At 37.1% G+C, this 20,874-nt stretch overlaps 1 protein-coding gene across 1 annotated transcript in view; it reads left to right on the top strand.

The window, feature by feature from the left end:
• CASK (calcium/calmodulin dependent serine protein kinase) overlaps positions 1–20,874 on the top strand; it is a 441,363-nt gene that overhangs the window by 318,026 nt on the left and 102,463 nt on the right. The window contains 2 exon segments of the mRNA XM_028522590.2: positions 3,111–3,128; positions 10,066–10,187. Coding sequence (XP_028378391.1) covers positions 3,111–3,128; positions 10,066–10,187 — 140 coding nt within the window.

Here is a 20,874-nt window from a genome sequence, read left to right as displayed (position 1 = left end):
CTTCTCTTTTTATAAAGTCTATAACTTGGAGAAGAACATAGAAGAAGAGTTACCTATTTCAATGAAATGTATATAGGTATTCCTGAAAAAAACCCACCAGTGTTCACAAAATTATATTATAAAATGCTCAGATTTTGATCTTACGAGTGAGGTATCCTCAAATATCATTTACTAAAACTCCAGAGGATCCATTTATATGTATATGTAAGTGCATGTGTGTGTTATAGTTTTTTTAATTTTATGTGTTTCTTTATTAATTTAATTTCTGCATCATATGCCCTCTGCCCTCAGCTTTTCTTCTTTCATTAAAGTCCCTCAGTATTTGTGATGTGGTTGACTTTGCACTGCTGATTTGATTTTTGTACTCTTAAAGTGGCTCATTCAATATTCATATATTATCATTGGAATGATGGCCTAGGGCCCTTCCTGAAACATGAGTTGTTTGTCCTTCACAATTAGCAATATAGAAAGAATGGATGTGTAATGCTTCTTTCCTATTCAAACTAAGAGCATTGGTCAGTCTTCATGCTTCTTCCTTCCCCTGTTTATATACTGGTATGTATGTGCACATATATGCTTACATGTTTATACCTTGTACAAAATAACAGAATCAAGTTTCCCATTCCAGCAGCTATACACAGGTAGGGAAAAAGTAGGTTTACAGTTGTGAGTACACAAAAGTCAGAGTTTATTCTTATATTATTATTTATTCATTGTTGTATTATTTTCCATGCAAATTACTCTAAACCTACTTTTTCCCCACCCTGTAGTTCCTCATTTTGACTTTTACCAATTGGGATGTGAACCTTCCCCTTTTGAGTGAAGGTGATTTCCAAAACATTCAGAAATGGGAATCTTAGAGAAGAGATTCTAAAGAGAAGGCCTTGCTGTTTTCCTCTGGTTTGACTTGGTAATTGCCCAGAGCCCTTGCACACAAAAGGCAAGGCCCCAGTTGCGTTTATACATATGTTCCTCAGTGCTCCCTATTGTTTCCTGTCAGTCATTCCTGTCACTGTAGCTTTCTGTTGTTGTTCCCTAGCTCACAACCTCTTTCTTTTCTCTTCACACTCAGATTACAGTTGACCCTATCTCCAGGGAGTGGATCGAATAATGGTTTTATGATATACTGTGACTATATGACATAGTCACACACTTGAGATATATTCAGAGATTTTAGATCCAAATCTCTAGTATCATTTTCATCTTTAGAAATGGGCCTACACAGCAGTATGGTCCTTGTAATGACCTCACAGACCTGACCATTAATGATTCCCCTTAGTATGTACCTCTGCCTAATAAGAGTGTAATGAGCTCTTCTTTCCTTTCTGTGAAAAGCTGGGTTTTTGTTCTAGGGAAAGTGATTGTCTTTAGTTATAGAAAAGCTTTTTTTATATTAATACTTTTTATTGCTCATTTTTGTGCTTTTTGGCACAGGCTCTAAGTGATGTGGTTGAAATAGCTTCTAATCACAGAACTTGCTTTTTAAATAAAAATAGAAATTTGTTACACTGTCTTGCAGTTAGTCTGCAAACCCTCGCTTGAATTAGTTGTTCACAATTTTGCATTTCTTCTTCCCTTTCCTGAAGTCACACCCTATTTCTTTTTTGTCTTTTTTTTTCTTAATTTCTGGATCTTAATGATCTTGTAAGCAGTCTATATCTTCATTTGATGTGCTAAATGTCTGTCTCTAAAATATTTTTAAATAGCACTGTCCAGATGCTGCAACTAAAAGATAGAAGAGTTACTATGCAGTATTTTTGTCTGGTCACTTAACCTAAATGAAGAGGAAATTTTTATATTCTTAGAAGTCAAAGATAGTGCCAAACACACTGGCCTGGAGCTTCTAGCCCAGCCAAGAGGACAGTGATCCTGGCAGCACCTCATCTATGATTTCAATAAAAGATAATTTGCTTTGCCAAAAAAAAAAGAAGAAATTTGAAAAAATTCTAATGTTTTCTTAACTTTCCCGTAACTATCAGAAATATGTTTCTAAAATTAATTTTTAAAACCAAGTCATTTAAAGGGAGGCATTATACTATTTTATCAGCATTATTTATCAATAACTCTCTGCCAGAAAGTTTTCTTTTCTGCAAGTGATGGTTGTATGCTTGGTTAACAAAAAACTATCTTGAATTCCCATAAGAGCGTTAGGCTTACATAAAGTAACTCGCCCATATTTTTTCATCTCTTTTATTTTTTTAATATTTTCATTAATTTTCAAATCTAAATTCATCTCTGTGTAATTCTAATCCTTAAATTCTATATCATTTATTTTAAGTTCCCAGTGTTATCCTTTCCACCGTTTTTTTCTGTTTAAATTTTCAGGGGGTTGTTTTACAGTACAAAACATAGAACACCAAAAGTTCTTCCAAGCTTATGGCAGAAAGAGGAAAATGATCATAGAGCATGTATTTGTATGGCGGAGGTGAAGGGTAGGGAAGGAGGGGTTTGAGAGAGAGAACAGTGAGTGTGAGGTCACCAACTGCCCTTCCTTGAGATGACTGTTTTTCACCTTTACACAATGCCTTTTCTGTTCTTTCTATGAAATGATAATAAATGATAGGTAGTTAGGTTTTTTTAATGACCGTGTTTGACAAAATTAAAAGCTGATAATCCTATTTTGCCCCCCCCCCAAATTCTATTTTAAATCACAATTTAAAAACATTTAAAAGAAAACGGCCTCCCAATTTGTCATCTAAACAAGAGTCTAACATGTTTAGGCATGCTGTTTACATTGTAAAACAATTTTTATACAAGAAATTCTTTTCTATTTTGATTATCAAAATTTGTTAATACATTCACTAGAATGTGTTTAGTTTAATCTTATGATAAGCAGTATATTGTTGCTTTGTTACTTAATAATCCAAAGTATGAATGTTCTGTTCTCATATTTTACATCAAAGAAGTCAAAATCAGCACCTAGTATTTTGATGATTGAAAGCCTAAACAGTCCCAGTGAATGTGCTTATGGAACACAGGGGCTCACTTTGGACTCAGCTGGGGGACCGTGCTTCTTGTGGCTCATCTACTGGGCCCAACTGTGGCTTGATAACCTGCTTGCTCTAAAATCATACTGTTTGTTGTTTGTCCATATGCTGCCTTCCTCCTAGGACTTCTAGCAGCAGAAAGTAGGTATCCCTTTGTTTTCCTCTAAGGTTTATCTTTTATGCAAAAGTATTTGGCTTTGCATGGTTCATAATCAGCTTGACTTTTTCCTTGGCTGTTTGTGTGTAGATATTTAATTGTGAATTTTAACACTGCCTGATCATAAAATAAAAGCTTGGATATATTGATTTCCTGAGACACTGCTATACAAATATTAACTTCTCACTTCTTTCATAAGAGGACAAAGAGGCAGTGTTAAAATTTTCATTGCACTTACCATTTCACATCTGAATTTCAAGCACAAATACATTAATTCTGGAAAAAGGGTAACATTTTACTTTATAGTTTGCTTTCAAGAAAACTCAGGGTAAGTGAATTTTCCTTTGACAATTACATAATCTGTAAGTGGTTTTTATTACTTTTTGTTACTGACTCTATTTTCAGCTTATTAATATGGCACTATGAAATAAAATACTGAATTTATGTCTATTCATGTCTCTTAACAACTTTTACCATCAGAAAGAACATATATGAAGAATAATGTAATGGCTATATTTTAATTACAAAGGGATGTAATTTGAGTATGGGAGAATATTAAAGTAAAAGACATGTAAGAAATTGCATGTGTGCATACACACACACACAAATGAGTAAAAATAAAACTTAGGCAAACCGAGTAAGATAGTTGGATTGTGTCAATGTCAGTATCCTGGTTGTGGTATTATTATACTATAGTTTTGTAAAATGTTACCAATGGGGAAACTGAGCAGAGTATACAAGGGATCTCTATTATTTCTTAAAACTGCATATGAATCTATTATCTCAATAATAATTTCAATTAAAACAAAAGAATAAACCTTTACCTTAATGTTGTGCTTACTGAAAGGAAAGTATATAAGAGACAAAGATAAATTAGAAAATCTGGAAGCTAGTAATTGAATTCATTGTTACATTTTGTTACTTTAGTTGTAGCTCCAGTTGCAGCTGATTTAACACAGTCACGCACCACTTAACAATTGGGATACATTCTGAGAAATGTGCCATAAAGCAGTTTCTTCACCATGCAAATATCATAGAGTGCACTTACACAAACCTAGGTGGTATAGCCTACTACTGTTAATTGTATGTGATACACTTTTATATGACTAGCAGCACATGCCACCATTGTATATGTGGTTCGTCGTTGACCTAAATGTTGTTAAGTGGTGCATGACTGTATAAAAATCTCACAGTATGTTTGTTATCTGTTGCTATGTAATGAATAACAGCAAAGCAGCATTTATCATCTTATGGTTTCTATGGATCAGGAATCTGGGCATGGTTTAGCTGAGTGCCTCTGGCTCATGATCTCTCATGAGATTGCAGTCAAACTGTTGTCCAGAGCTGCAATCTCATGTGAAGGGCCAACTATAGGGGAAATCCTCTTCCAAGCTCACTCACAAGATTATTGACAGGCTTCAGTTCCTCACTGGCTATTGGGCCTCTTCATAGGGCTGCTCACAACATGGAAGCTTGCTTCCTTCAGCGTGAATGATTAGAGGAGGACAAAAGTAAGAGAGAGAAAGACAGAAGCCACAGTATTTAACACCTATTCTTGGAAGATACATCCTATCACTTCTGCCCTATTCTGTTCATTAAAAATGAGTTAATAAGTGCAGCCCACACTTCAGGGATGAAATTGCTCATACAAGAGAATGAATACCAAGAGGCTGGGATCTTGAGGACCATCTTACAGGCTGCCTACCACATACAAGCTAATGGCTATTGAAATGTAACACTTCCCATTTGTAACTGCTTTTGTTTCTCCAGAGTTAGCACCCCTCTCCTTTAAAAAAGAAAATCAGCAGATCTATTGTCATTTGGGAATGAAAGCATCTTGGAGATATCAAGTAGTGCTTTTCCTTAGTTGTAAAACTTTATATGAATAGGCGCTTAACAACCAGGAGAATGCTATTTAAAATACTTTGATAGTGAAACCCATAGACACAGACAACAGTATGGTGGTTACCAGAGGGAAGGGGGTAGGGGTAGTAAAGGGTAAAGGGGGTCAAATATGTGGTGATGGAAGATGATCTGACTTTGGGTGGTGTATCATAAAAACCTACACTTGAAACCTATATGATCTTATTAGCCAATGTCACAGCAATAAATTTAATTTAAAAATAAAAAATAAATAGCCATATCAAAACCAAAAAAAAATTTTAATAAAATACTTTAACAAATTTGTACCCAATGATGTTGCTATTTAGAAACATAGACTATTCTAACAAGCATAATGCCATTAGAATTTTAGTATCTATACTCCAACAGAACACATTTGCAGAGTTTGCTTCTTTTGACCAATAAATTTTGAGGCATCTCTACTAAATTCTATACATAAAGAATCTAAATCATTGTCACTATGTGTGAGTTTTCAAAAGTTGAATTGGATATAGCACAGATGCTGAAATCCAAACTGTAATTTCCATTATAAGATTCACTATTGCTTATAACTTACTTGATAACCAGAATTTGCTCTGTATAGTGAGAATAAAAGCTATTGTCAGAGGGTTAGGAGGGAGAAATTGGCCACAAAGGACAAGAGGGAATTTTTGGGGGGGAGTGATGAAAGTGTACACGTAAATTGGGGAATTTTAACTTAATTATACCCCAGTAAGCAGATTTTTCAAATGTAAAAATATTTGCCTACAGGACAGGGTTATTGTGGAATCACATAACTAATAAGTATAAAAGGACTTTGGAAATTATGAACTATTATACAAATATAAGTATTAAAATAATTTTCTTTTCTTTTTAATTTTTATTGATTGTATTGAGGTGACATTGGTTAATAAAATTACATAGGTTTCAGGTGTATAATTCTATAATACATCACCTGTATACTGTATTGTGTGTTTGCCACCCCAAGGCAAGTCCCCTTCCATCACCATTTATCCCCCCGATACCCTCTTCTACCTCCCCCTACCCCCTTTCCCTCTGGTAATCACCATAGTGTTGTCTGTGTCTGTGAGTTTTTAAAATTAACTGTTTTCTGTGATTTTGTTATAGTACTTATTTTCAAGTCTTCAGGATTTGCTCAGAAAAACTAATTTTAATTGAATACGTTTGTTGTGTCTTTTTGTACAGTACACTCTGCAAGTACACCCTAGAATACAGATGTGAATAGGATACCTACAGTCCTGCCATTAGTTAGAGGGGTGAACTCATGCTCTGTTTATTTATTGACTTTTTCCAAGGTAGTTACAAGTTTATACAGAGGTCTGATATAAAAACATCCTTTTCAATTTTTAAGAAAAGTGAATAGTTTTTTCAGATTTGACAGTATTGATCAACAAAATAAATACTTAGTAGCAGCTTAAGAGCCTGTGTATGTTGTGTTGTATTATTGATACTGCCTCAGTTTTAAACAAATAACAGTGGAAAAGCCCCAAAAATGTGTTTGTGTACATTTATGTTTTATAATGAATTGAAAAATTATGGGAGTTTTAGATGGGCTTGGTATTCAACTACGGATATCAGTGATATACATCTGTCATACTAAAAATGTGTCTGTGGTTCTGCTTGGTTATACCCAAAGAAAGAAAGAACAGAATTACAAAAGGTGTCCATGGAAGGTGTTAAAATGACCAAGAGTGACGAAAGATTTTGAGGTTAGACTAAAAATAGCATTTATTCAATCTGAAACAACAATGGAGAAGTGGAATACAAATGAATTTTCCTACCAAATTACAAAAATTTAAAATTAGGGGTACTTTTCAGAGTTTGAAATAGGCAACTTGAATACAGCTATAGAAATGCTTCCTTTCATGATTGAAAATTCACAAAGTTTCACGTTAGGGTACAAGACAAGACTAAAATCAGTTCAGAAAAAGAAGCAGATTTAAGGTGGTTAAATAGATTTGTTGACCTAGTGGGTCTTGTCTACTGGAAACAGACTAACAGATGCCTTTATGCTTTCCAGCAAAGCATCCACTGGGCCCCTAAAAGCAGATTAGACTCTAGGTGGAGGTTTTGAATTCCTCCTGTTCACCCAACTCCTCTCTGAGGCTTCTCCCCCACATGGCCTATTTCTGTGCCCATTTACTTCAGGGTATAATATGGGGTGACTACTTCACACAGTAGCCTGAGAATTCCTTTCTTGAGGCCAGGAATTACACCTGTTTTCTCTGAAGCTCCTGCCTAGCACCTGGCAAAAAGCAGGAACAGTTCAATAAAGGTTTGGGTTATTGTCTGACCCAATAGGGTTTAAGTTCTTTTTTAACCTCCCTATCCATAAACCACATGTAGCTTTGTGTTGAAGGTTCCCCTGATTTTCCTGCTGGGGCCAATTAGTGTAGTAGCTCAGGCAGGGCACAGACTTAGGAGCAAGACAAACCAGAGCTGAGTCCTAGCTCCACCACTTCTAGCTGTGACCTTCCTTGGCCTCTCAGAACCTCAGTTCCCTATCTAGAGAGGTCCAGTAATATATCTACCTACTGCATTTTCTTGAGGATGTATCTGGCACGTAATAAATACTCAAGAATTGGGAGCTGCTATTATGATGTTTCTTTAGTACTGCATTAATTCAGTGGATACCTTGTGGGTGTTATAAAATGAGTCAAATCTAGACCTGCCTTAAGGACGTCACAGCACAGAAAAGAAGAGTGAACAAGTGCACACATAGGGTCACCCATGCTGTATGTTGGTGGGACAAGAATTGCACAGAGCTTTGGCACTTCACAGCCAAAATTGCTTCCCAGCAGTTACACTTGCGGACTTAGTATTCACTAGATACTATTTAAATCTTATAGTATTAATAAACTTCCACCTAGATTATGTATCAGCATAAGCAATGCTGGCAAAAATAAAAAGTAGATAATATTTCACTAAAATAACTAAGTGAAAATAATAATTAGGTTTCCATATGGACAATCACTTGATTTATGGCTTAATACTTAATGTAATTAAATACTACTACAAAACAAAAAAAGCAGTTGCTTATATAGCAACTTTTTTTCTAGTATAGAAAACTTGGAACGTATGAAAGGAACAGAATTAAGTATAACTAGGAATATAAAAATAACTACTGTTACCTTTTTGCTGTATTTCATTCTGGGGTTTTTTTCTGAGTTTGTATTTTTTTCTGTCATAATTGGGAATATACAGTTTCTGTGGTTTTGTATTCTGCTTTCTTGAATTCTATGTTATGAGGATTTCTCTGTTTTTAAAATTCTTTAAAAGTAATTTTCATTTGGCTACGTAGTCCATTTATGAGTGTTCTATAATTTATGTAATCATTCTCTAGTTATTAGATTTTTTCCATTTTGTATGATAAGCATCCTTAGACATAAACATTTTTCTGTATTTCCTGTTTTTCCTTAAGGTAGATTTTTGTAAATGTAATTATTGAATCAAAGTGCATGAACCTTTTTAAGGATCTTTGTTCTGTGTTACCAGATTGCTTTCTGGAAAAGTGGTAACCATTTACATTCTTACCAATAAGTGCATGCAAATGGATAAAGTCCAAGACAAGAAGTAATTTGAAACAACATACAGTTCCAGAACAGAAAGATTCAAGATTTTTATCTTTATCCAAAGCAGTGGTCCCCAACCTTTTTGGCACCAGGGACCAGTTTTTTGGAAGACAATTTTTCCATGGACCAGGGGGAGGATTTGGTGAAACAGATGCAAACAAAGCTTCACTAGCTCCCTGCTGCTCACCTCCTGCTGTGCAGCCCAGTTCCAGTATGCGTCCACAGCCTGGGGGTTGGAGACCCCTGATCTAAAGCAAAGTTTATCAACCTCAGCACTATTGACATTTGGGGCTATATAATTCTTTTGAGGGGAAGGGGACTGTCCTGGGCATTGTAGGATGCTTAATAGCATCCCAGACCTCTACCCACTAGATGACGGTAGCACAACTTGTTTCACCACCACCCACCACCGCCATTGTAACAAATGAAAATGACTCCAGCCATTGTGGAATGTCCGCCTGGGGGCAAATTGCCACTGTCTGAAAACTACTAATCCAAGACAACAAGGCACTTATTACAAGCTACCTAACATCATGGACACTAATATTCTGAGGCCTCTCCTCTCAAGGTTCTTTTCTTTCTCTGAAGTATGTATGTAGGTGTTGTCTGCAGAGTACAATAAGCTAATCATTTCTTTAAGGCTGTGTAAGTGACTTTGTTACTACTCAGTACAAATCTTTCCCTGCTGATAGCTCTCAGGATTCCTTGCTTATAAGAGGAAATTTAAAGGAAGTGACCACACTACCGTTTGTTTTGCCCTGCAAAAAATGATTTGCCCTAGTATTTAATATGGTATTTGGAAGTGTCAGTCAGTATACTTTACCTTTTGTCTTTGTCTTCTGAATAAAAAGGGCCCAAGAGACTGAGAACAACTTGGTTCTCTTGACTTTGTATGTGAAGGGAAGAAATAGAATGGATTGGGGGTTTTGTTAAGTTTGAGCCTTAAAAATCCAGAGGCCTATTTTACACTGCAGGAGCTCCCAGTGCTTCCAGTTGAAGGTGTTTGTCCCTCAGTTCTACAGCTGGCTTTGCCTTCAGTTCTTGATGGAATGCACCTATATGAAAGGTTCACCTGTGTTATATCTGTAATACTCCAAAACATCCTGGGGTCGTGGGACCCACATTCATCTGATGTATAACTTGCTACACTGGGATCTTTTCTAGTAGATCAGTTATAGTTGATGAATTTCCTTAATTAGAGTAAGACAAACCCCAGTTTGCTTTGAAAAAATGAAGAGCATACGTGACATTGTTAAAACAAATTCACTGAGAATACTCAATCCTTAAAGATATGAAATTTCATTTAAGTCTGTCCTCCACTAAGGACACTAACCTTTGAAGTTCTGTTTGTTAGCCCATTGTTCTGAAATGCAAGATTTAGATTACAAAGGTTGGTCTGACATTGACTTTCTGTACTGGCTATTTGTTTTCTGTTTGTTCCCCTTAGGAGCAGTCTCACAGGTGCTGGACAGCCTGGAAGAAATTCACGCACTTACAGACTGCAGTGAAAAGGACTTAGATTTTCTACACAGTGTTTTCCAGGATCAGCATCTTCACACACTACTAGATGTAAGTCTTTCTTTTTATTATTTTTGGTGGTAAATATTTAGCATATCATTTTCCTTTACATTAATTTCTTGATGTCCATCATAACAGTTCTTTTTCAGTTGCCTTAAGTCTGTGAGAAATGCGGGAAATCATCCATCACAGATTCATAACTAAAATAAAATTCTGTATCATATAAAGCACAATGCAATATAGCCTGTGTTAACAAGTCATGGTGAAAAAAATTGTGTGTGTGTGTGTATTTCTATTAGAAGAATCCATGGATATTAGCTATGATTAGTTTTTATTGCTTTAAACATTGTTTTAAAACATTGCACCTCGAGCATGAGCATAGGAGAGAGAAAAGCAAGTGAGATATTGTGTAATGGACTATACCACACATTTCATATTTAATATGGCCAATTTTCATAGATTCAGTTTCTTCTTCTTAAAACATAAGAATATACTTCATTATTAAATATGACAGACTCCATTAACAGCAGATTGAGATACAAAGAAAATCAGAAGCTGACAGTTCACATCTGCCTTCATTTCAGTCACATTTTAGTAAAATGCCTTTCTTAGAGAACTTGCTTCACTTCAGCGGTGAAAACTTCCTTAGTACATGTTAGTGTACTAGTATGTATTAGGGTTTCATTTTTACAAGAAAAACCTTCCCTTAATAAGAGAACAATATTTGCTTTGTGGTGCCTAGAACTTTTGGTGCCAACTCTGATCAGTCCACCATATGAGGCAAATTCAACTAAAGCAAAATGTTTTAGAATATATTCTCCAGAACATTGCTCTGGGAGACAGTAATGAGTGTTGCCATGAGGGGGGTGCAGATCTTAAACTTACTGACTAATTAAGTTTGGGGAATGCTACATTCTTTATTCCCTTTGTGCAGATTTACAATGGATGTTAGTATATTAACACCTCTGAGATATCCTATAGCAAAGAAATGTGATTAACGTTTGGGAATTGACTGTGGGGGTGGGGACAGGGGAATGGGGCAGGGGAGAGCATTGGGGAAAAGGCAGGACAACTGTAACTGGAAAACAATTAAAAAATAAAGAGCATAGTACAAAACTAAAAAAAGAGCATTTCTAAAACTAATTTAGATGTAGAACTTTTATTCACAATCCTGTCAAATTGATGAGGACTAGTTTGGGAAAAGCTAAGCTAAGAGTGTTACATTATGTTTCAACTTCATAGTAAATGTAAGCATAGGTATCTAACAGTGACTTCTTTCCATAAATGTGGTCAAATCAAATTAATTACCAAATTTTAAAAATTAGTTTGGCTTTTTAATATTTTATTTCTTACTCACATCACAGCCTAAAACAAGTAGATTGGGAGGGCTACTCTTCCACGTAGTCATTTATGGATCCAGGTTTCCCACCACTATGTGGTTCTGCCCTCCCCCAGCACTTTGGAATCTTCCACTGTATCATTTCCATCCAGCCAGCAAGTAAAAGAAAATGAAAAATTTTGCAGGGTCGAGGTTGGAAAGGGCTGTTTATCACTCTTGCTCATATTTCATTGGAACTAGTTACATGCCTATGTAGCTGCAAGAAAGCTGAGAAACGTAGTTTTAAAATGTGGTTAGTGAAATAAGCCAGGCAGAGAAAGACCAATATTGCATGGTATTACTTATATGTGGAATCTTCAAAAAAAATTGAACTCACGGAAACAGAACAGAATGATAGTTGCCCCTGGCTAGGGGTGGGGGAAATGGAGAGAGGCTAATAAAAGGGTACAAGCTTTCAGTTATAAGATGAATAAGGTCTAAGGATCTAATGTGTAACATGGTGACTGTAGTTGATAACATTGTATTGTGTAATTAAAATTTGCTGAGAGTAGAACTTAAGTGTTCTCACAAAAAAAGATAAATGTGTGAGGTGATGGATGTGTTAATTAACCTGATTGTGGGAATCTTTTCACTATGTAGACATTTATCAAATCACCATGTTGTGATCTTTAAATATGTTACAACCTTATTTGTTAATTATATCTCAATAAAGCTAAAAATGTACCCAGGAAGATAAGGAAATCATTCTTCTCTTTAGTGTAATTTATCTCAAGTGACTTGGTAACATTTCAGATTAAGTCTATTTCAAATAACTGTTACTTTCTTTGGGCACCAAAATCCCTAAAACTCATTCTATTTTGTGACTTGCTCCCAGTACCACTCCTCCACCACCACCTCCTCCTCTTCCTCTACCACCACCACCACCACTGTCATCATCATGGTCGTCATTATTATGTGTGCTATTTAAATTATAGTTTGACCTCTATTCATTGGCTATTTAAATATATGTTATTCTCTATAATTGCTTCATATGATGCAAAAAGATTTCACAATTGTGAATTTCCCACAGAAGTCTTATCCTTTACTAGAACTAGTATGTTGGATATATGAAAGAAGCTACAGCAGAGTATGGAGATTTGGTTTATTTCAGTGTAGTCAGTGGCGAGGTCTTTACTGAGATTTACTGACCTTTTTAAAATATTTATTTATTTATTTTTAGAGAGGGGGAAGGGGAGGAGAAAAACATCAACGTCTGGTTGCCTCTCGGGTGCCCCCTGCTGGGAGGCACAACCTGGCTCACAGCCAAGGCATGTGCCCTGACTGGGAATCAAATCAGCGACCCTTTGGTTCGCAGACCAGTCCACTGAGCCACACAAGCCAGGGCAGATTTACTGACCTTTAGATAAAGGACTTTTTGTCAATTAAAGGCTCAGAGAAGCCCAAATCAGTTTTCGAAGTTGTGCTTTTCTCACTAATATAACAAGGTATCTGAGCACCCCAAGCTTGAGACAGGGGAAATGCAAGAACATTGCTAGTTTTTACAAAGAGGAGCAGAAGGTTAGGAACAGACTGAACTTTGGAGCTGAGCCAGGTCACCAGTTATTGCCCAATGCTAACTTCTCAGACCTTACTAAAAACATTTATTTTGGGTAACAGCTGCATTCTTGAATGGACATTCTTACAACTTCAGAAGAGACTCAGACTTTAGTAGGAAAAAAACATACTTAAACTTCTTTTGGGTGCTTATAAATTATAAACTTAAAGGTGTGTCTATAGTATCAGCATCTGCCTTATCAATGCACCTCGATTTGAAAAGGAACTGGTGGGCTAAAGATGACCTCTGCTCAGCAAAAACATGCCATGTCTGCAGAATTTGGCAGACAAGTGCTACACGTGAACGCCAGTCACCTCCTGAAATGACTGACTCTAAGGCTGGACCTGGGCAGTGCCGTGATGCATTTGGTTCTGAAGATGCAAACCGAGCTGTCCTTCGATGAAAGCTTAATCATCATGAATGACATAGACCATCATGAGAATATGCCCTCATGTTCTTCATCCCATAAATACAGTTCAGTAAGCTCTTGTTTCAAAGCTAAGAGTCTACATTTCAATAATATAATCATTTCTTCTGGTTGCCACATAAAGAAATCTAACCATTAAGATATTATTTAATACTTAAATGCTATGGTATGCCCCCCAAAAAGGAACATGGTATGACCAACTGTTGAGAAGCTTTTCAAACTTTGACTATTCATTATTCTTCCTTCTAATGCTCCATATCCCATACTTGGATTTGGATTGTTTTGTTTTACAAAATCAGCATTGGTTCCTTTTTAAGGATTCTAAGTAGTGACATCTAGTGGCATAGTTTTGTGGACTGTGGATTGACTGTTACTTAATCCCACTGAACCAATTTATTAAATATCTTTATTATATTTAAATAGTTCCTATTGATTCAGTAACACTCTAAATAGCTAAATTCAAGGCCATAACTTTTTAAATCCTCACTCAAGGATATGTTTATTGATTTTTACAGAGAGGGGAAGGGGGAGAGAGAGAGAGACAGAGACACATTGATTGATCTCCCATACATACGTAGACCAGAGATCAAACCCACAACCTTGATGTGTGCCCTGGCTGGGAATCAACCTTCAATCTTTCAGTGTACAGAACAATGCTCCAACCAATTGAGCCAGCAGCCAGGGCAAAGCCATACTTTTTAAGCTGGCAAGAAACAGAATTAAGTTTCTACAGAAGACTAAAGATCATCAAGTATTTTATTTTAGTCATGTGTTTAAAATAGTAACAAGGTCAGAATTCAAAGAAACATTATTAGCATTTGTTTAGAGGAAACAAAACAACTGTCATGTTGAAAGAATTTACAGGAAACAAAAGAAGAAATACTGTGGTTCCACTGAAAGGAGGAAACTTTCTGATTTGAATTCTAGTAAAACACATCTAGTGTAATCTGTAGTTAGAAATAGGTTCAGAATCTCTAAATATTTCCTACCCAACCAGTTCCTCCTGGCACACATATACTGCCCCTCATTTTGTAGAAAGAAATAAAGAGGCTTGAGGAGGAGCTGAGCTTGGCCCAGCTCGTTCTGGTATGTCTGCTTTCAGAAATTAAAAGCACTGGTGCAGAGATGGTCTGTATATGAAATATACAGATCAATTTTAGTATAATACAATTTGGTATGTGTATTAGTTTGCTAAAGCTGCTGTAACAAAGTACCGTAAACTGGGTGGCTTAAAATAACAAATTATTCCCTCATATTCTGGAGGCTAGAAGTCCCAAGTCAAAATGCCAGTAGGGCTATGCTCCCTCCCAAGGCCCCAGGGAAGAATCCTTTCTAGCCTCTTTCAGCTTCTGGAATCGCCTACAATCCTCAGCATTCCTGGGCTTATAAGTACATTACTCCAATCTGTGTCTCCATCTTCACATGAAGTTTTCCTCTGTATGTGTGAGACTCTTGTCTTTACATGGCCTTTTTTTTTAATTTTTATTTTTTATTTTATTTTTTATTTTTAGAGAGGGAAGGGAGGGAGAAAGAGAGAGAGAGAGAGAGAGAGAGAAACATCAGAGAGTGCGGTTGCTGGGGGCCGTGGCCTGCAACCCAGGCATGTGCCCTGACTGGGAATCGAACCTGCGATGCTTCGGTTCGCAGCCCAAGCTCAATCCACTGAGCTATGCCAGCCAGGGCTACATGGCCTTTTTAAAAGGATACCAGTCATTGGATTTAGGGCCCACTTTAATTCAATATGACTTCATCTCAATTAATTACATTTTCTTTTTTTTTAAGATTTTATTTATTTATTTTTTAGAGAGGGAAGAGAGGAAAATAGAGAAAGAGAGAGAAACATCAATGTGCGGTTGCTGGGGGTTATGGCCTGCAACCCAGGCATGTACCCTGGCTGGGAATCGAACCTGGGGCACTTTGGTTCCCAGCCCGCGCTCAATCCACTGAGCTACACCAGCCAGGGCCATTAATTACATTTTCAAAGACCCTGTTGCCAGATAAGATCACATTCTGAGATTATGGGTAGACATGAAGTTTGAGGGGACAATATTTAGCTCAGTACAGCAAGAAGAACTGATTTTGCCTGGAACTGATTCTTTAAGTGTGAGTGCACGTTGCACAAAGCTAATATAAAACAGTGATATGTTATCCTATTGTTCATTAATTAGGCTTTCTTGGGAATTGATGTTAAAGTATAGTTGTGTCTTTTAATGATATGTCGAATCACTTTTGGGTTGGAACTTGTATGTGATACATTGGGTGGTCAGATGATGGATGTTTTTTGGATAGACTGAAAAACCCAGAGGGTTTTTTTTACATAAAAAGTATTTTGCAAATGTTACTTGGTGCTGATTCTTAGTCTTTTCAATTTCTTGTGGAGATGTTCCTATTACAGAATAAGTGTTTATTTTCTAAGTCAACAATGTTATAAAACATTGTTAAATGACATTTATCTCCCTGCCAAGCTCTGACAACTGAATTTTAAACATTCACCCACCATCTGTCACACCTCTGAACAACTGTTAGCATTTATTACATACTGCTGTTTTCATAGTAAATATGATACCCTACCAACTTAAGGTTATTTTTGTGGGGAGTTCTAAAATTATGTTTTCTAAAAATATAATCTGTGATTAGGTTAATAAAGCAAAAACTAACAGCAGTAGCAACTTAATTTAGCAATTTTATATTAATTTATAAGTAGATTTTTATAATAGATCAACATTTGTAAATATTGCATTAGAAATAAACTGGTGTCTGGTATCATTGATATTTTGTATTACTGACATCTTTATTATAATTTTTTACTGTTTAGGGAGAGGTAGAGTTTTTCTATCTGACCTGGAGTTAACATTGGAAAACTACAACTCTTGATTTACTATTTTGCTTTTCTGAGGTGATTTTAAATTGGTAGTCATATTTGGGAACAGCATATTTTTAGAACTTGGAAATTTCCTAAAGAAACTTCTGCAGTAATTTCATGTTTTTGTGCAGTTTGGGGTCTGAGACATAACTTGATACACTGTTAAGTTTGGGTGTTTAAATAAATTACCAGGCAGGAAATGCCAAAGCAAAGCTTCCCATGAATTTATAGTCCAGTCAATTCGCACTTAAATGTCTGGACTATCTGAGGACCTTCCAAGGCTGAGCTGCTGGTACTTTCTTGGGGACCCATTTAGTCTTAAGAATGAATTTCGGCAAATATAAAACCAGCTGGGTAGTGGGCCAGTGGTGGGGCTTTTGTGCTACTGCCCTCCTGGGGCTGGAGACTGAAGTGCACTGCTGCTCACTTCAAGTCTTGGGGTCTGTCATTCCACTGTTACTAACTGGATGGGCAAAAACTCCCATATCTGTTTCCATCAATGTATCAAAATATTATTGTCAATAGAAAAGTACCACATAAAACAAAATTCCTGTGATAAAGAACTAGAAGTATCATGTTGTGAAGATTTTCAAAGTAACATTTCTTCATTTTAAATGTAGATATCAATAGACTTAGCCCCCAAAAAGCTACTACTGTAAGTGGTCACATGTTAAGAAACAGTGTATAACTAATACAAGCAGAAACAAAGCAAGGACTGTCCACTCCTAACATTTCTGTTCAACATTTAGGTTCTGTACAACATTTAGGTTCTGACCAATGTAGTAAGGCAAGAAAAAGAAATTCAAGCCCTGTCCACTGTGACTCAGTTGGTTGGGCAGCGCCCCACAAAGCAAAAGGTCACCGGTGCAATTCTGGTCAAGTCACGTGCCTGGGTTGCAGTTCGGTTCCCAGACAGGGCATGTGCGATTGACGTTTCTCTCTCACATGGATGTTCCCCTCTCTTCCTCCTTTCATTCCCTTTTCCCTAAAAGTGAAATATACTAAAATTAACTACTTTTATAGATAAGCAATGAATCATGTGAAAATAAAAGTAAAAATGCTTAGTGGATTGCACAAATCCAGTATAGGACATGTACACTAAAATCTATGAATGTTGGACATTCGGTCAAGATGGTGGCATAGGCAGACATGGCTCGCCTCTTCACACAGTGACATCAAAATTATAACTAAAATGTAGAACAACCATCACTCAGTACTGGCAGAAATTGAGTTGAATGGAAGCCTGACAACTGTGGAATTAAAGAAACAACATTCATCCAGACTGGTAGGAATGGCACAGATGTGGAACAGGCTGCTCCCATACCCATTTGTGGTGGATAAAAACTTGGAAGGGATATCTCAGGAGCAAGGAGTCCCAGCCCCACACTAGGCCCCCAGCCCAGGGTTCCAGTGCCAGGAAGATAAGCTCCCACAACTTCTAGCTGCAAAAAAACAGCAGAGATTGAGTTGGTGGAAGATACTTCTGGAGCCCCAAGCAGTTCCTCTTAAAGAACCCCCGCACAGACTCACATACTCAGACTCACTCCCTCTGAACTCCAGCATTCAGGTAGCATCTTGAAAGGCACTAGCAGCATAAAGGGAGGAGCTAATGTACCTGCCATTAAGGCGAGCAGAGGACATTGTCCCTTTTCTAAACCCTCCCACAGAACCAACAAGCTCTGGTGCCATATCTGAGACTCCATCAACCTGACTAACATTTTTTGACCCGCCTTGGCAATACCCAGAGACTCTGCCCCACCCAACTTACTGACCCACCCAAGCTGCTTTTCCATATGAGTGGCTGGTCTTGGGTCATCCTTCACAACTTCCTAAATACTCTCAAACAAGCAATAGCTGGCCTCAGTGAGCCTCAGACCCAGCACTAGCAGCAGCCAGCCCAGATTCACAGCTTGGCTTTACCTGAGAATCTCCAAGTCCAGCACAAGTAGCAGCCATCTCAGATTGCTTTATACCTTAGGCAGGGTAGCCCCAGGCAAAATACATTGGGACTAATGTTGGCCTGCACTACCCAGGAAACCCCAAGGCCCATGCACCCAGTGGACAGCTGTAAACCACGTTGGAGCACCACCACCCTGCTCCTGCACAGCTCATCTTCCATGGAAGCTGGGGGTGGATGGTCAGTGGTCACAGCCAAACCTTGCAGCTGACTGGCCTGGGTAAATCCCTCCCGTTGACCTGCCAACAGCACCCAAGTCTCAACTACAAGAGGAGGGTATACTCAGCCCACATGAAGGGTGTACCTTGAGTACCCAATGTGGGTGATAGGGGAGACTGCACCTCTGGACCCTACAGAACACCTGCTATTAGGCCACACTATGAAGACAGTGAGTCAAAACAGCTCTACCTAGTACATAGAAACAAACACAGGGAGATTGCCAAAATAAGAAGACAAAGAAATATGGCCCAAATGAAAGAACAGATTAAAACTCCACAAAAAGAACTAAACAAAATGGAGATAAACAATCTATCAGATGCAGAGTTCTAAACACTGGTTATTAGGATGCTCAAGGTGAGGACCTCAGCAGCATAAAAAAGATCCAGTCAGAAACAAAGGATAAACTAATTGAAATAAAGAACCATTTACAGGGAACCAACAGTAGAGTAGAGTGGATGAAGCCGAGAATCAAATCAATGATTTGGAATATAACAAAGCAAAAAACAACCCATCAGAACAATAAGAAGAAAAAAGAATCCAAAAAAAATGAGAATATAAGCAGCCTCTGAGACAACTTCGAGAGGTCCAACAGTCACGTGATAGGGGTACCAGAAGGAGAAGACAAAGAGCAAGAAATTGAAAATCTGTTTGAAAAAGTAATGAAAGAAAATGTCCCTAATTTGGTGAAGGAAATACACATGCAAGTCCAGGAAGCACAGAAAAGTCCCAAACAAGATGGATAGATACAAAGAGGCCCACTCCAAGACACATCATAATTAAAATGCCAAAGGTTAAAGATAAAGAGAGAATCTTAAAAGCAGCAAAAGAAAAACAGATAATTACCTACAAAGGAGTTCCCATAAGACTGTCAACTGGTTTCTTAAAAGAAATTTTGCAGGTAGAAGGGATTCTAAGAAATATTCAAAGTCATGAAAAGCAGGGACCTACAGCCAAGATTGCTCTTCCCAGCAAAGCTATCATTTAGAATCAAAGGGCAGGTAAAGAGCTTCCTTGACAAGAAAAAACTAAAGGACTTCATCATCTCCAAATCATATGAAAAGTTAAAGGGACTTATTTAAGAAAAAGAAGATCAAAACTATAAATAATATAATGGCAAATAATAAATATCAAGAGTTAAATGTAGAAAACAAACTAAGCAAACAAGAATCATGGATACAGAAAGCATTTTGATGGTTGCCAGATGGGAGGTGGATGTTAGTGAATGCATGAAGAGGTAGGGAATTAAGAAGTACAAATAGGTAGTTACAGAATAGCCATGGGGCTGTAAAGTACAGTATAGGAAATGGAGTAGCCAAAGAACCTATACATATGGCCCATGCACATGAACAATGGTGTGGGGCTTGCCCGAGGGAGTAGGGGACGCTGGGTGGAAGCAGGTTATAGGAGGGAAAATTGGGACAACCGTAATAACATGATCAATAAAATACAACTTTTAAAATTTTTATGAATGTTGCTGAAAGTAAAGATCTAAATAAATGGAGAGAGATACCGTATTGTTGGATTGGAGGGCACAGTATTGTTAAGATGGTAGTTTTCCCCATATTGATCTATAGAATCAATGCAATTCTTGTCAACATCCCTGAAGAGTTTTGTGGGGGAGTTTTTTGTAGAGGTTGACAAGCTGATCCTAAAAATTTATATGGAAATACGAAAACAATTTTGAAAAAAGGAAGTTGGAGCATTGACTCCAAAGCTTACTATAAAGCTACAGTAATGAAAACAGTGTAGTATTGGTGTAATGATAGACATAAAGGTCAATGGGACAAAATAGAGTTTAGAAATAAACTGTCATATTTGTAGTCAATTGATTTTCAACAAAGGTGCTAAGGCATTTCAATGAGGAAGGAATAGTATGTTTTGTTTTGTTTTCTTAAACATGGTTCTGGAGCCATTGAATATCCATAGCAAATAAATGAACTTAGTGCCTTACCTCACACCATACACAAAAATTTCAACAAGATGCATCAAAGATCCATTGTAGGTTTAAAACTGAAACTTTTAAAATATAGGAGTAAATCTTCATTACCTTGGAGTAGGAAAAGGGTTCTTAGATACAACACAAGGAAATTTGGGGGAATGTCTGAAATGTTCTAAAACTGGATTGAGATGATGGCTTTACAACTGTATAAATTTATTAGAAATCACCAAACTATACACTTACAGTGGATAAATTATACAATATATAAATGATATTACAATAAAACTTTTTTTAAAAGATTTTATTTATTTATTTTTTTAGAGAGGGAAGGGAGGGAGAGAGAGAAACATCAATATGCGGTTGCTGGGGGCCGCGGCCCGCAACCCAGGCTTGCGCCCCG

The sequence above is a fragment of the Phyllostomus discolor genome, chromosome X, assembly GCF_004126475.2.
Source record: "Phyllostomus discolor isolate MPI-MPIP mPhyDis1 chromosome X, mPhyDis1.pri.v3, whole genome shotgun sequence".
Lineage (NCBI taxonomy): Eukaryota > Metazoa > Chordata > Mammalia > Chiroptera > Phyllostomidae > Phyllostomus > Phyllostomus discolor.
This window is presented reverse-complemented; position numbering and strand designations above follow the sequence as displayed.